Source organism: Chiloscyllium punctatum, chromosome 3, assembly GCF_047496795.1.
Source record: "Chiloscyllium punctatum isolate Juve2018m chromosome 3, sChiPun1.3, whole genome shotgun sequence".
In the NCBI taxonomy this organism is placed as follows: Eukaryota; Metazoa; Chordata; class Chondrichthyes; order Orectolobiformes; family Hemiscylliidae; genus Chiloscyllium; species Chiloscyllium punctatum.
Window position 1 is genome coordinate 66637923 of NC_092741.1, and position 13554 is coordinate 66651476.

The window sequence follows — 13554 nt, forward strand, 5'->3', positions numbered from 1 at the left end:
TTTCACTCTTTGCAATGTATCATCAGTATCTCCTTATGACATCTGGTGCTTAGTGCTACGAGCTGCAATAAATCTGGATTTGACACCATGTTTGAAAGAAAAACTGTTCAGTTAAACCTGTCTGAACATGTCACATTGTTCAAATTCCTAAAATAGCTTTATACGGTGAATTGCAATCTTGATATTATAGCCAAGTTGGGCTATAAAGACATCTTAAAAGCTTATAACAATCATCCCCTCTTAACACCAAGGGAAAACACAGTTACAGACAGACCATAATGATTTCAGCTGGAATAAATCAGACACCACAAGGTTGTAAAATCTAGCTCCCAAATGTCTATAGAACATAAAGTTTCCAATGTTTTGCATGGACATCCACATTTGGATTCTTCTCGGATCAGTACACCAGTAGCTGAAGTTCATCTAACGATTCAGTAAGAGATTCCTTCATCAGGCCTCCTAACTAACCAATGTTAATCACAAGGTGGAGGAAGCTCAGACAAAACTAAGAGCACAGGAGGTACTTGGAGAAGGAATCAATGGCAACCAAGCCAGCTCAAGTGAATTTGAATCACAGATGGGTGGGGGGGGGGGGGTGGTGGAGAGCCATGGCAAAACAAAAACTCAGTTGTGCTAGGGCCTTGGATATGTCTCTCATGTGGTGTGAGGCAGCCAATTGAAAGGAGGACACACTGCCTGAGCCCAGCCCCTTGATAGAATGGACTGAATTAGACAAGACCTAAATGTCACAGGGACAAGACTGAGCTTGTTGGGGCTGGTGAGAGCCAACATGAGGGTTGTAACTTATATTTCCCTGACTGATGACATCTGTCTGCCACAGACATGTGGAAACCTAGAAAATAGGAGGATTAGACCATTCAGCTCTTTGTGCCTGGTCCACCATTCAATCTGATCGTAGGCAATCAACCAATTCTGTATCTGTTCCCACTTTCTCCCCACACTCTTTGATCCCCCCCTTAGTCTTAAGACTTAGTCAAACCCATTCAATACATCAATTATAATTCTCATTTGTCCTCCAAGGACGAAGCAGCAATGTTCATCATCTGCAGTGTTTGATGTGGCTTCAGTGAGCATGTAGGAGATGGCCATGATCAATTTGTGCCTGGAAAGTTCTCAGTAATAACTATAGAGTACCATAGGCAATTGAGACTTCACTCAGAATTTCCTTTCCTAGTGTTATCTTGCTGCTTCCGAGATGCATTTCAATTCAAACGAGAGCAGACAGATTATTCTTTCATTACACCAGGAATGGAAATCCTGCACGAGCTTCTCCCAGCAGGGCATGGGAAAAGGTGATGCAAACAGTGGCCAATCATTGGGGCCCACATTCCGCCAAGGGGCTGGGCTCAGGTAGTATATTCTTCTCTCAAGAGGCTGCCTCACACCATGAGAGAGACCCACCCAAGGTCCGAGCAAAACTGAATTTTCATTCTACCCGTAGCTCCCCCCACCATCCGTCACTCAAATTCACATGTTGCACTGAAACCCCCGAATTTCAAACTGAGCCAATTGACCCGATTTCCCAGAGCTCCCAGAGACACAGCAATTGAACTGGCTGCCCTCGGGCAGTGAAATCCCCTACCTCCCCTGTTCTCCTGGGTCTCAGCCAGTCCTGTTGCTGCATGTGGAGACCCCAAGCTCAGACGAAGAGATGCTGTGCTGCAGTGACCTGGGCAAGGCTCCAATGATGCAGATAAAGTGGAGCATTAAAATTGCATGGCCTTCTTCCTCTCAATCTGAATGGGTCACAAAAAGTTACACCTTCTCCCACTCCACTTCCAGCATCAAAGAATAGCACAAAACCACACTTTAGCTCAATTTATTGGAGGAACTGTGTGGTTTAAGGGAGAAAACTTAGCTTGAACTGCAAAAATTGTGTAACAATAGAAAAAGGAGAGAACTGCTTCACCATTTAAATGTGATTTACAAAGAATTAGCTCAATTCTTAAAGTGAAAGTTTTAAAATATAATGTATTATATCAGAGTGGCACAGTGGCTTAGTGGCTAGTGCTGCTGCTTCAGTGTCAGGGAGCTTCGAATCCAGCATTGGGCGATGTGTGCAGTTTGAAGATTCTCCCTGTGTCTGAGGGTTTCCTCTGGTTTGTTATGGGCCAGGCCAGACCCCCTCAAACCATTTTAAGTAGCCCAGACCCTAATTTTGCTAGTTGCTTGAAGCAAGTATAACATTGATATTCCAGAAGAGATACCACTGGTGAAACCATTTAGTTTTAAACAGAACAGAATTTATTTCCAAAATTGCCAAATGAAACACAAACAAGAGAACAAAATGTAGAATAACATAAGTTAGCCAAAAACCCAAAAGACCATCCCAACTTAATGATGCTGTTCCAAATACTTGCAACAATCTCCATTAACACTCCTTGGCATAAAAGGTAAAACTCAAACACAGGGTCTTACAGGAGAGATGTCCGATAAAGAGGACCAGCCTAGGCCTGCTTCTTTGGGTCCAGCAGCATCAAAACTGCCTGACTGTCTTCAGTAAATAGGTAGACCACCAAACACCAAAGCAAACCAGAGGGAAGCTGAGCTGGTAGAACTAGCTATTTCCCTTTCATTGTCCAAATGATTTTTTTTAAACTTAAAAGCCTTTTGCCTGAGGCAGTATCTGTTAGCCATAATCAAACTGGCCCTAAAACCCTTCAATTTTAGACTTTTCGGAGTCTGTACATCTTTTACAACTTCTCTGGGGAAAAAAACAAGGACAACATAACCTTGTTAACGGTGCAGCATTGTCACAGGGTGCTCTGGTTTCCTCTCAATCCAAACATGTGGAGGTTAGATGGATTGGAAAATGAGAAATGTGAGGTTATGGGATTAGGGTGGGGTGCTGAGTCTGGGTAAAATGCTTTTTTGGAAGATGCAGATTTGATGGGCTGAATGGCCTCTTTCCACACTATAGAGATTCTATGATTCCAACACATTATATCAGAAGATGGGGAAATGCTAATTGCTGACCAGTGTTAAGTAGTAGAAAAAAGTTGTGAAAATAGGAGAATAAACAACAATGAACTTGAGTACTTCTCTGTGATTTGAGCAAAAATAAGACAAAGTCACATTCAAAAGGGGCATTGCTCCACGTTGTAGTTCACGTCACGATCACTGTAATGGTACACATCAACAAACATCTTGGTGGAGACAATAATGAAAATGCTTAGTCTTAACTCATAGCCTTTTTAACTCTATTAATGACTAGGAATGGAACAAAAGACTCCACATTATCCAAGATGCATGACAGAATGCTTTCACAGAACTGTTGAACTATGATAAATTTCTCAAGGCAGTCAATTTTCACTATTGCCTAGGTGAAGGCCCATATGACTGACTGAAAAAGGTCTTCACCAGGTTAGGAACTGTGGTGTAAAAGGGTTATGTTCCTTTCTTAGGATTTTTCCTAAAGCTGTCTAACTGTGGGCACTATTTACATGTTGCCTACCTTTTCTGAAAGCACACCAACTCTCCAGCAGTGGGTCACAGTGGGGATAATGCACTAAGCATTTTGAAAAAAATCTGATGAATGTTTTGATGGCAATGGACAGGGAGTGAAATTAATTTGTGATTACCAATTTCCTTTATTTTGGCAGAGGTTGACATGCTGTAATTTTATGGGATACTCCTTTACATCTGAAAAGGCAGGAAAGAGTTCAATTAACTTCTTGACCAGGCAGTAGTTGCCATGTGGACATCAGCTAGGAAAGCATCAGCTCTTGGAGATTTTCCACTTAACAGGAGTTTGATTGTGTTCTGTGTTTCTAAGAGTGTGGATATCTGTGGAGAGAATAGTTGATGACAGTGTGACAGCTTTTTGATTGCTTCTTCACCAATGGATGAAAGCCAATTAGAATGGCATTAAAGTTCTCTGCCCAGCTTTCTATACTTTGTCCGTCAGTATTCTTGACCTGTCAGTAATAGGTGGGTCACCAGGATATTTTTTTGTCTCGTCCAGTTCTGTCCCCTCAATGTTGTACTGACATGCCTTCAAGACCATGGATCTTAAATTTGACTTATTCACCAAGTCCACCAGAATTTGTCTTTGCACATCAGGCTAGAGATAATCCCAACGTCACCCAGGTTACAAGACAGGATGGCTGCCCTCACATGCTTTGCGCTGCCCAAAGTGGTTTCCTGGGGTGTGGCCTACTTGAAGCCACGGGTGAAAGCTGGGTGAGGACTAACACAGGATGAGACACTCAAGAATTTCTCTTAAGAATTGACTTGCATTGCTATCAACCTGCTTGAGAGAGCTGCTACCCCTTCCTTATACCCCATTTATTAAAAGTAGCATAGACAGAATGTTCACAATAGAAAATAAACATTTCAATCCACAGTCAACACATCCCATAACAACATGTGGGAGGGGGCACTATCTCAGTGATAAGCAGAAAAAAAAGAGCAACAAACCTAAAACTAACATCTAGTATTGGAGTATGATAGAATTATATACTTGTTATATTAAAATCTGGCACAGCACTTACTTTATCACCATCAAGACAGTGAATCTATCCCTAAATGTTCGCATAAATGTTTTGTTTTACCTTAACAATGAGGCCTTTAGAGTCAACCATCCAAATCTTAGAAAGAGCCTGCTGTACAGGTATGTCTTCCTTCTTCATTGCCATCACTATGAGATCCGCTATTCCCATGGCAGCCTATGTTAGGAAACAGAGGAAAATAAAATTAGATGCAAAAAAAAATGTTGAACAGTTAAAAATTAGCAATATAACCTTTTGGATTTTCAATTTAAAAATGTGGTTTCTTTTTAAAATTATTTAGATTAGATTACCTACACTGTGGAAACAGGCCCTTCGGCCCAACCAGTCCACACCGTCCTCTGAAGAATAACCCACCCAGACCCATTTCCCTCTGACTCATGCACCGAACACTATGGGCACCAAGCATGGCCAATTCACCTTGCCTGCACATCTTTGGACTTTGGGAGGAAACCGAAGCACCCAGAGGAACGCACACAGACTCAGTGAGAATGTGTAAACTCCACACAGACAGTCGCCCAAGGCTCTGGGACCCTGGTACTGTGAGGCAGCAGTGCTAACCGCGGAGCCACCGTGCCGCACTTAAAAGATTTTCTCCTCTTTTAATTGGTCATGTCTTGGCACACAATGCACCATTTTAAGTTGATGACATGAGTAACAACAATTGTATTCCAAAACTACAGCTTGCTGGTTTGAGCAACGAGGGATTCACTCTCTGATCTTCATTCTCTGTCAAAACTACCTGACCTCTGCTTCAAGATTGTGACATCGCTGTAACTATACTCTCAAACTTGTATGGATACGGAGAATAAAACTGCATCCCAATTAATGCTGCACAATACAATGGAGATTCAACAGACTATATTATCTCCAAAGTAATTCATGATTGTAAATTATTTTAGTTCAGATGCAGCTGCCAATCTGGGAGGTCCAATTTGACGCGACATCAAATTTCTTTGCGCTTTGATGTCCTAGTATTTTGCGACCCAAATATTAAAGTATACCTGCACATCAATGGATTTCCAATCGAACCACAATAGATTTGGATCCATTGCATCAACATCTGGGAGTTGGGACGCTAAAGATTAATAACTGTAGCAACGTTGGAGACACTTTGTTAACCCAAGTGTGGCAGGTGTGACAATCACTGACGTGCATCAACAATATATTTCTAGGAAGGTTATTTGACCTGAAACTTTAACTGATTTCTCTCCACAGATGCTGCTAAACTTGCTGAGCTTTTCCAGCAATTTTGTTACATATTCCATTATTTGGATAATTCTCAAAAGAGTCTTTACATTGAAGGTACTGAAGTTACAATCTTGGGATTTGCTGCAAAGCGTGTAATAATTTCAATTTTAAACATTCAGCAAAAGGCTAAAATAAAAAATGGTCTTTTAAGCCAGTTGGCTAGGTCAGGCAGGTAACAAAGAGACAGCAAGACATGGTACTGAATACATTCACGTTTACCAAAGTTCTAAAAATCTTTCGAAAACTAAGTTTACGATAAATAGTATATTGAATTCATTTGCAAGAATCATCCAGCTCATCATATCTGTACCAACCTCCCCTCTTAAAGATCTTCAGAGTCAAGAAGTAAATGCCAAATAAAATGAGAGTTAACCAATCTTACCGATGGTCACTTACTGACTTACCTCTCCAGCACCTTGAAATAAGTATGTGTGATCTGACAATTTATTCTTAGTGATGCGCAAAGCCGCCAATAAACCAGCAACTGCCACTGCAGCCGTCCCTAAACAGAAATACATTTATTAACAACAATACCATGCAAATACCTAAATGACTGAATTTGAAATTTATACAAGCTAATTAAAGTTATTTTTCTGTACAGTGTTTTATCCAATACTTGAATTGAATTGGAAATGGTTACACTTTTTTCTGTGCATAAGTGCAAATTCTTTATAAAGTTAGAAACATAACTCATGCAGCACGACATTAACAAGGAAGAGATAGCACCAATGGCATGACAACTGTATGCTCAAATAAATACATTTTCCACAGATTTTAATTGTTCTGGATCTTAGGAATTGCATAAAATCTTTCCAATCATTATATTCGCCATCATCAAGACATATCATTATTGGAGGCTTCCATTTGATTTGTAGCTCATTTTCAATTTGCTGCACTTACTGAAATTTACGGACCACAATTGCCAAGCTGCAACGTACAAAGGCAGAATATTTACCTCCAAAACTCCTACACACACTCAGCATAAGTTCTGAAGAAGTCATGTCAGAATCTGAAGGTTAACTATTTCTCTCTGCAAACTTGCTGCCAGACCTGTTTTCCAGCATTTTCAGTGTTTGTTTCAGAATTTCAGTATCCATGATATTTTGCTTTCATTTCAGTGAGCAAAGTTAACTAAATCAAGATTCTTGAAATTTACATTCAATGTTTGGAATTAATTTTGAAAACTAACCAAGAAAGAGTTTCTAAATGCCAAAGGAAATGTTCCATCATTACAATACAGTGAATAGCATGGATGCAATTGAAAACCAAATCCACTTCATATGCTCAGTGCAACTCCTACTTTGAAAATGAGCAAGCTTGCAAGATCTGAGTAAGTGCTTTGGACAAAAATATTACATTTAACTCCAGACACACAAAATAGGTTGAGACGTTGAAATATCTACAAAGACGTGCACACACAAAAGACATTAATTATAGTAACATTATTGTGAGCGTTTCATTTGGTTCATTTTATTTCAAGCCTTAGTTTGGATATGAGAAAGCTATTGAAAAAAATGGCAGTTGAAATATTTTCACAAAGCAATTTAAGTCAATTTTGAGGAAACAAGGAGACAACCACCAACGGGCATCTTGTGCAACTAGAGGTTGCTGGGCTTACACATGCCAATGTCGTTATTATAGACATTTCTAATGGGGAAAAAGCTACCATGTGTCAGAAACAGCAGAAACAGGAACAACATTTCGGAGTCAGGAAATACACGAGAATGCAAGATTTTTAAAATATAGATTTTAATATACAAAAAGATTCAGAAAACCTTCCATTGTTGCCAATGAGAAGACTTTATTGCTGTGGCAAACTTAATATGCTAGGCCATGCGTGAGATGAACAGAAATAAATGCAACTAAAGACATGAATTTATCTGGAAAAGCTCTGCTGAATCTGAATTAATCTTTTAGAAAGAAAAATGGTGATGTGTCCTTCAATTGTTCTATATCATTCGTAACTTGCCAATTCAAACCTTGGTCAGGCTTGTTGTGAAACTTGTTGGTGCTAAGCAGCAGTTCTGTCAGTGTGTGAGGTATCTTCAACAAGCAGGCACGAATCTCCTGTTGAAGTTCCTCTGGCTCAATCGAGTCACTGACTACTGCTACAAGGTTGGGAAAGGGTGAGTGGGCACAGAATGCCTCTGTAAAGTGGGTAGACTGTGACTGAATCGGAGTATATTAACGATATGAGACCAATGAGGATGACGACCATATCAGTTCTTGCTTCTGCCCTTGTTCCCTCTAAGCAAGCTGACTGGCACACACCTCATGAAATGCTGTTTCTACAAAGCACTGTGCAGAACAAGACGATCGTGAGTCTGAGGCCGAACAGCAGGTTTCCAATTCTTCACGTCCTCTGAGGGTCCAGCACTATAGTGATAATGCACTGGTGTCAGTATCTTAGGAGTAGAAGGAAGCACTCTGTACCTTGAATAATGAAACCTTTAGGGGTCAGATCAGCTTTACATTAACTTGTAATCACTAGCAAGCCCCTTGAAATTCTATGCAGACTCTAGTTTGTGAACCCTTTATCTAAAATAGCAGGCTGCTTTGGGTCACAATGCTGATTACCATAGGACTTCCTTCCTGCTTTGAGCTGAAGGAATAATTTTCAATATCAAATTCATGATCATGTAATCGGAATAGTCTCTTGTGCCACTGCATTTAAACTTAATTTGAATTTTGATAATTTGATTTTTTTTCCCCCCAACTCTAAATTAAAAAAAGTGGAGCTGGTTGCACAACTAACTTATTCAGCATTATTTCACTAATTCCATTCTTCTTTTATAGAAGTCCACATGTGGGATGTTTAAACACCTTCTGGCATTCCAATGGAAATAAGTCCCCTGCTTTGCCCTCCTTGACAAACCTGGCTACCTCCTCAAAGAATTTCAATAAATTCACAAGGCATGACTTATTTTCCCTTAAACAATGTTAACCTCCTTTTTATGGCCTCTATGCCTTTGGGACACTGACAGCATCTCTTAACATACTTCAGCATTTCTTTTCAAAGAAACTTCTCATGTTCAGAACTTTATCTCTGCTCACTAAGCTCAAAGTATATCACACCTGTTCCAGATATCCTGCTGACACACAGTCTACAATGCTATATAATCCAAGGCTGCAGACACATCCATGCCCACAGTATGGTAATGGATCCCACTATATTTTAAAAGCCAGGTCCAATCCCTCATTCATCCAATTACCTTCCACATGGAAAACATGGGGATAACAGACCAGGAATTCTAGCAGAATCCAGCTCTGCCAGCAAAATCCGAAAATAATTTACTTATCCTGAAAGACAGAATTCACAAACAACTGACGCTGCTTTATAAAAGTAATGAGTGGGAGGACAACATGTCCTTTTTGGACAAAGTGCTCTCAAGGTCCTGGATGCAGGAGATGTAACAAAATAAGATGAGTAGTCCATGAAGCTCATGCACAAAAAGACTTGGAGTAGTCGTTTAGTTTTCGATCAACTCATGAAATCCCTATGCAAATGAAATCCCCCTCGTACATATAAACATTTTTAATAACTGCAAACAAAAATGCTCCAACTTCAAACCTCAGGAAATGTGACAAAATAGCTTTCAGAGGGCCTTCCAAGCGGGGCCCGCCTGTTTAAACAATGGCACAGAGTTTCTATAAGGCAGGCTAATTTGTGGTCATTGCGTTCAGTGATGGTGCCAAAAGTCTACATTTAAATACTTCAAGTCCACTCATACCAGTCCCATCACCTGGTTCAAATCTTCCTAATTGTGCCTTCTAGCAACACATTGATGGCATCATTTTGCAAAAAGTTATGCTATGAACACTGATGCCAACAGACTCCTTTGTGTCAATGTAGACTATTTGTGCAGCGCAGTGCATAAATCAACACGTCTGACAAAAACAACTGATGTGGGCCATTCTGCTCTCAGCCTTAACTTGTATAAAAGTGCTGCTGACTATTTAAAATGATCAGAAAGACTGCCCGGAGTGGTAATTGCTCAGGAGCTGAAATTCCCAACTATGGTATGTCGTGTCTGGAACTATTTGAAAAGCAGCAGGACTGGTGTTAAGAACTGTATTGTCAGGAAAGAAATCTTGCAAGAACAGTAATTCCCACTCAATATTTAGTGGTTGGACGACTTCAAAGAGCAGCTGGACTTGAGTAAGAGCAGCATTATATGAAGGAAGGTGAAAAATGGATGATAATAAAACATGAGGGGGAAGGAGGACAGAAGAACATAGTGGAGCATTAAGGAGAGAGAATGAGGAGAGTGGCAGATGCAAGGATATGAATAAGAGCATTGAAGGTCCACTGGAGAGGCAAAAGCAGCAGAATTTGAACTGAGGGACGGGAATGTGTTTTTTGGGAGGGGGGGGGTGGCGGAAAAATGTGGTACGGTAGGGAAATGAGCTGTGCCAGCCTGAAGGACAGTCACAGAAACAGAATTCTTCAATGAAATGAGTAGGTACTTGAAGGAGAGAAAATTTCCCAATTAATTCTGTCTGCAAGTAGATGGAATTAGCTACGAAGTACAATTTTAGGAAGGAATGGACATCCATGTTAATATAACTTTTACAGAAATTATCAAATGTTTGTATTACTGAAACTTTGCTTCAAATTTCAGTCAAATTGCAGGTAAAACATTTAAAGTGATTGGAATGCATCAAAATTAATGGAAGATTTTAAAAGTTTCCGAGCATAAAATCTTGAAATCTTGGGTCATCGATATTTGATTTTTTCCTTTCAGGTTTCATGCTAATTCTTGGCTTCCCCTCCAACACAAACGAACAGATATTGTGTCTACTTAAATTAGAAGGCCAAAGTAATTATTTCTTCCCACACCAGGGCTGCTCTAGATGTCAGCATTTTCAAAGGCCAGCTACTGCTGGTTTTCTACGTTGGCACATAACGCTGAACTGCTGTAGAACATATGTTTTACCATCCTCGACACATTCAAAATTCCAAAGCCTGTTTGACTGCACGTGGAATTAGTCCAAATTGATATAAAGAATTAGGTTAACATGTGCATCATTTCCTGATTTCTTCTTTATTTTGCAATTCTCCTAATTTCTCAAAGGACCTGTAAGTTTTAAGCTTTCTTTTTTTTCCCCTATGAAATGTTAAACACAGTAATTAATTCCTTCTCCCTGCAATCTTTGTATTTTTCTCTCTGCCCAGCCATCATTACCATTAAACTCAACTGCCATGCTCATTATTTTTACTTAACAGATATTTTTTCTTTAGCTGACCAAAATCAGAGTTATCGAGATAGATGTTCAGACACACAATGATGTGTGGTTTAATTGGTGTGCCCGAATGGTGAGGACTGAGGGCTCATTACAGTGGGGTCAGTGTAGCATAAATGGCCAGCACATGAACAGAAAACCTGGAGCTGGCCTCACAGGAGGCAGGTGCTGGTGGCTGGCTGGCTTTTTTTTTGGGAAAGTGTAATTAGCTGTTGGGCAGGAGATATTGGACATTGGATTAAAAGCCAAGGCATCCTTTAAATACAGCACTGCCATTCCATTCAATTACAATCAAGTCTAAATACACTCACTGCTGTGCTGGGCATTGCAGTCTCACTTATCACTAGTTCAACTTTAGGCTGCATTTTCCCTTTTTCGGCAACATGTTTTCAAAGTGATTTTAATACCAGCTGGTCTGCTGTAGCCTGTGTCAGCCCACATTATAACCCTGCATATGAACCAGCACTGTGATCCTGCATCATCACCGTCCTTCCCCCCAGGATCCTACCTCCATGCAAGCTCAAAAATGAGCAAAAACTAAAAAAAATGAAGCCAAGATCCATAAAATGCATGAGACACATATAATCCCCACTTACAAAGCAACTGACAAAAGCATGCAGGTCCACGGTGTCCCCAAAGGGGTGAAATAGTGCAAGAGTTGAAGTGAAAGCAGACATGATCTGATGAGGCTGGTGGTTTATTGTTGTAGATCTGCTTGAATGAAGAGTCAGAGGTGACAGTAACCATAGAACATGCAAGGGTGTTGTGGTGATAATCGAGTTAGATGAAATCCCAGAGAAACAAGTAGTGAGATGCTGATACCGTCAGATAAATCACTGACTTTAAATGGCAGGCATTGGCACCTCACCATCTAGTTTGTTGGGGAAGGAGAGAATTGGAGGCTGGTGGGATTATTGAGGAGGTGAAAATGCATGAAAATAAGGTAGTTGGTGCTCATTAGAGAGTTTCTGACATAAATCATTAAGTTCAAGGAGATAATTGCAACTTTCTTTCTTGACATAAGGAGCTGTTTTCCTTATTTTTGCCAATGCCTAGACTACTCAAGGGAGTGGAAAATCCCACCCTTTGTTTTAAGCACAGCAGGCATTAAATTTTGAATGAGGATTTAAGATGGAATTTGTTTTCTGTAAAAAAAAAGTTTTCAAATCAATGCTTGAAAGAAAAAGTCAACAATGCTTATTAACCTGTGTTTCAATCAAATATGAATAAGATGTGTTAAGAGTTTGTCATTTTGACCTGTGCAGAAAACAACCTGCTAGAAGCATGCAAATTCCAAATGTCCCTGAGCTCCAAGTGTAAACAGAAGGGATATGGTTCAACACAGCAGACAAATCTAATAAAAGGGGCTGTCCAGGCTTCCAATCAATCCCACACCTGAAATCACAACATTTATCAAAACACAGTTACAAATGCAAAAAGGAGGGGTAGAATTTTGCCAGGTTTTAAACTGTCTCTTTAATTCAAGGTTTTACAAAGAGCTTTTTGGTTTCTGCAGGGATTGTGCCACTGATTCAAGACCAAGCCTAAACATAAATAGCTGGCCTGAGTCAGAGATCTCAGGCTGAAGTGTTGTTTGAACACTGACAGATATGCTTCAAGTTGGTCACATTTTAGTATTTTGGTCAGACTTTAAGCAAGACCACAGCAAGGCTATGTTCCATAACTGAACTGATCATCCATTTGGTTTCAATTTCATAACCCAAAACCTTCACAATTTGTCCTACCTAAATTTCCACTTTCTCAACTCTCCTTATCCTGATAAGTCAAAACTGCTACCTTCCTGCAAAGATTGACCCACATTCACATCATGCTCCCACCCTGATAGAAAAAATTCATCTTTCTTTCCTTTTTTCATTTTCAAAGCTAATAGATGACCAACTATATAACAGCCCTCTCATTATTAAATAGCCATAATTTGGAGGTGTCGGTGTCGGACTGGTGTGGACAAAAGTTAAAAATCACAACACCAGGCTATAGTCCAACAGGTTTATTTGGAGATACTAGCTTTCAGAGCGCTGCTCCTTTGGCAGGTTACCTGATAAACCTGCTGGACTATAATTTTGATTTTTAACTTTAATAAATAGCATATCCTTGATTCACCAAGAACAATACTCGCTGTTGGGGAAGCAAAAGTTGGCATCCTTACATGGTCATATTATGCCACCAGCTATTACAGCAGGTTAAAACATGGAGATTTTCTAATTTCACTTCTGATCTGAATGATTTGTGAAGTTCAACACCCTGCATACAGAGTCTTTGCCTATGTTATGACATCTTCGTCCACAAAGAGCTATTATTTGGCTATCGCTTAGTAATTTTATTAAGCTTAAACACATTGAGACTGTACGCTCAATACAGAACAGACCCTTTTGCTAGTTATGGAAGAAATAGATTGGAAAATAAATACTAATTTTTCTTCCATTAACATTCCGGAAACACATCTAAAAGAAAGTGTACTTAAGTGTCTTGAGTTTTTTTTGAATATCTGGTCATGTTTCACGTAAGATGC

At 39.8% G+C, this 13554-nt stretch overlaps 1 protein-coding gene across 2 annotated transcripts in view; it reads right to left on the reverse strand.

Moving 5' to 3' along the window:
- The window catches only part of me1 (malic enzyme 1, NADP(+)-dependent, cytosolic), a 420143-nt gene that overhangs the window by 84885 nt on the left and 321704 nt on the right, over positions 1-13554 (reverse strand). For both annotated transcript variants that reach the window (XM_072554540.1, XM_072554546.1), the window contains exons 8-9: positions 6185-6282; positions 4575-4688 (exon numbers count right to left, since the gene is read on the reverse strand). In XM_072554540.1, coding sequence (XP_072410641.1) covers positions 4575-4688; positions 6185-6282 — 212 coding nt within the window. The remainder of the gene's footprint in view (positions 1-4574; positions 4689-6184; positions 6283-13554) is intronic.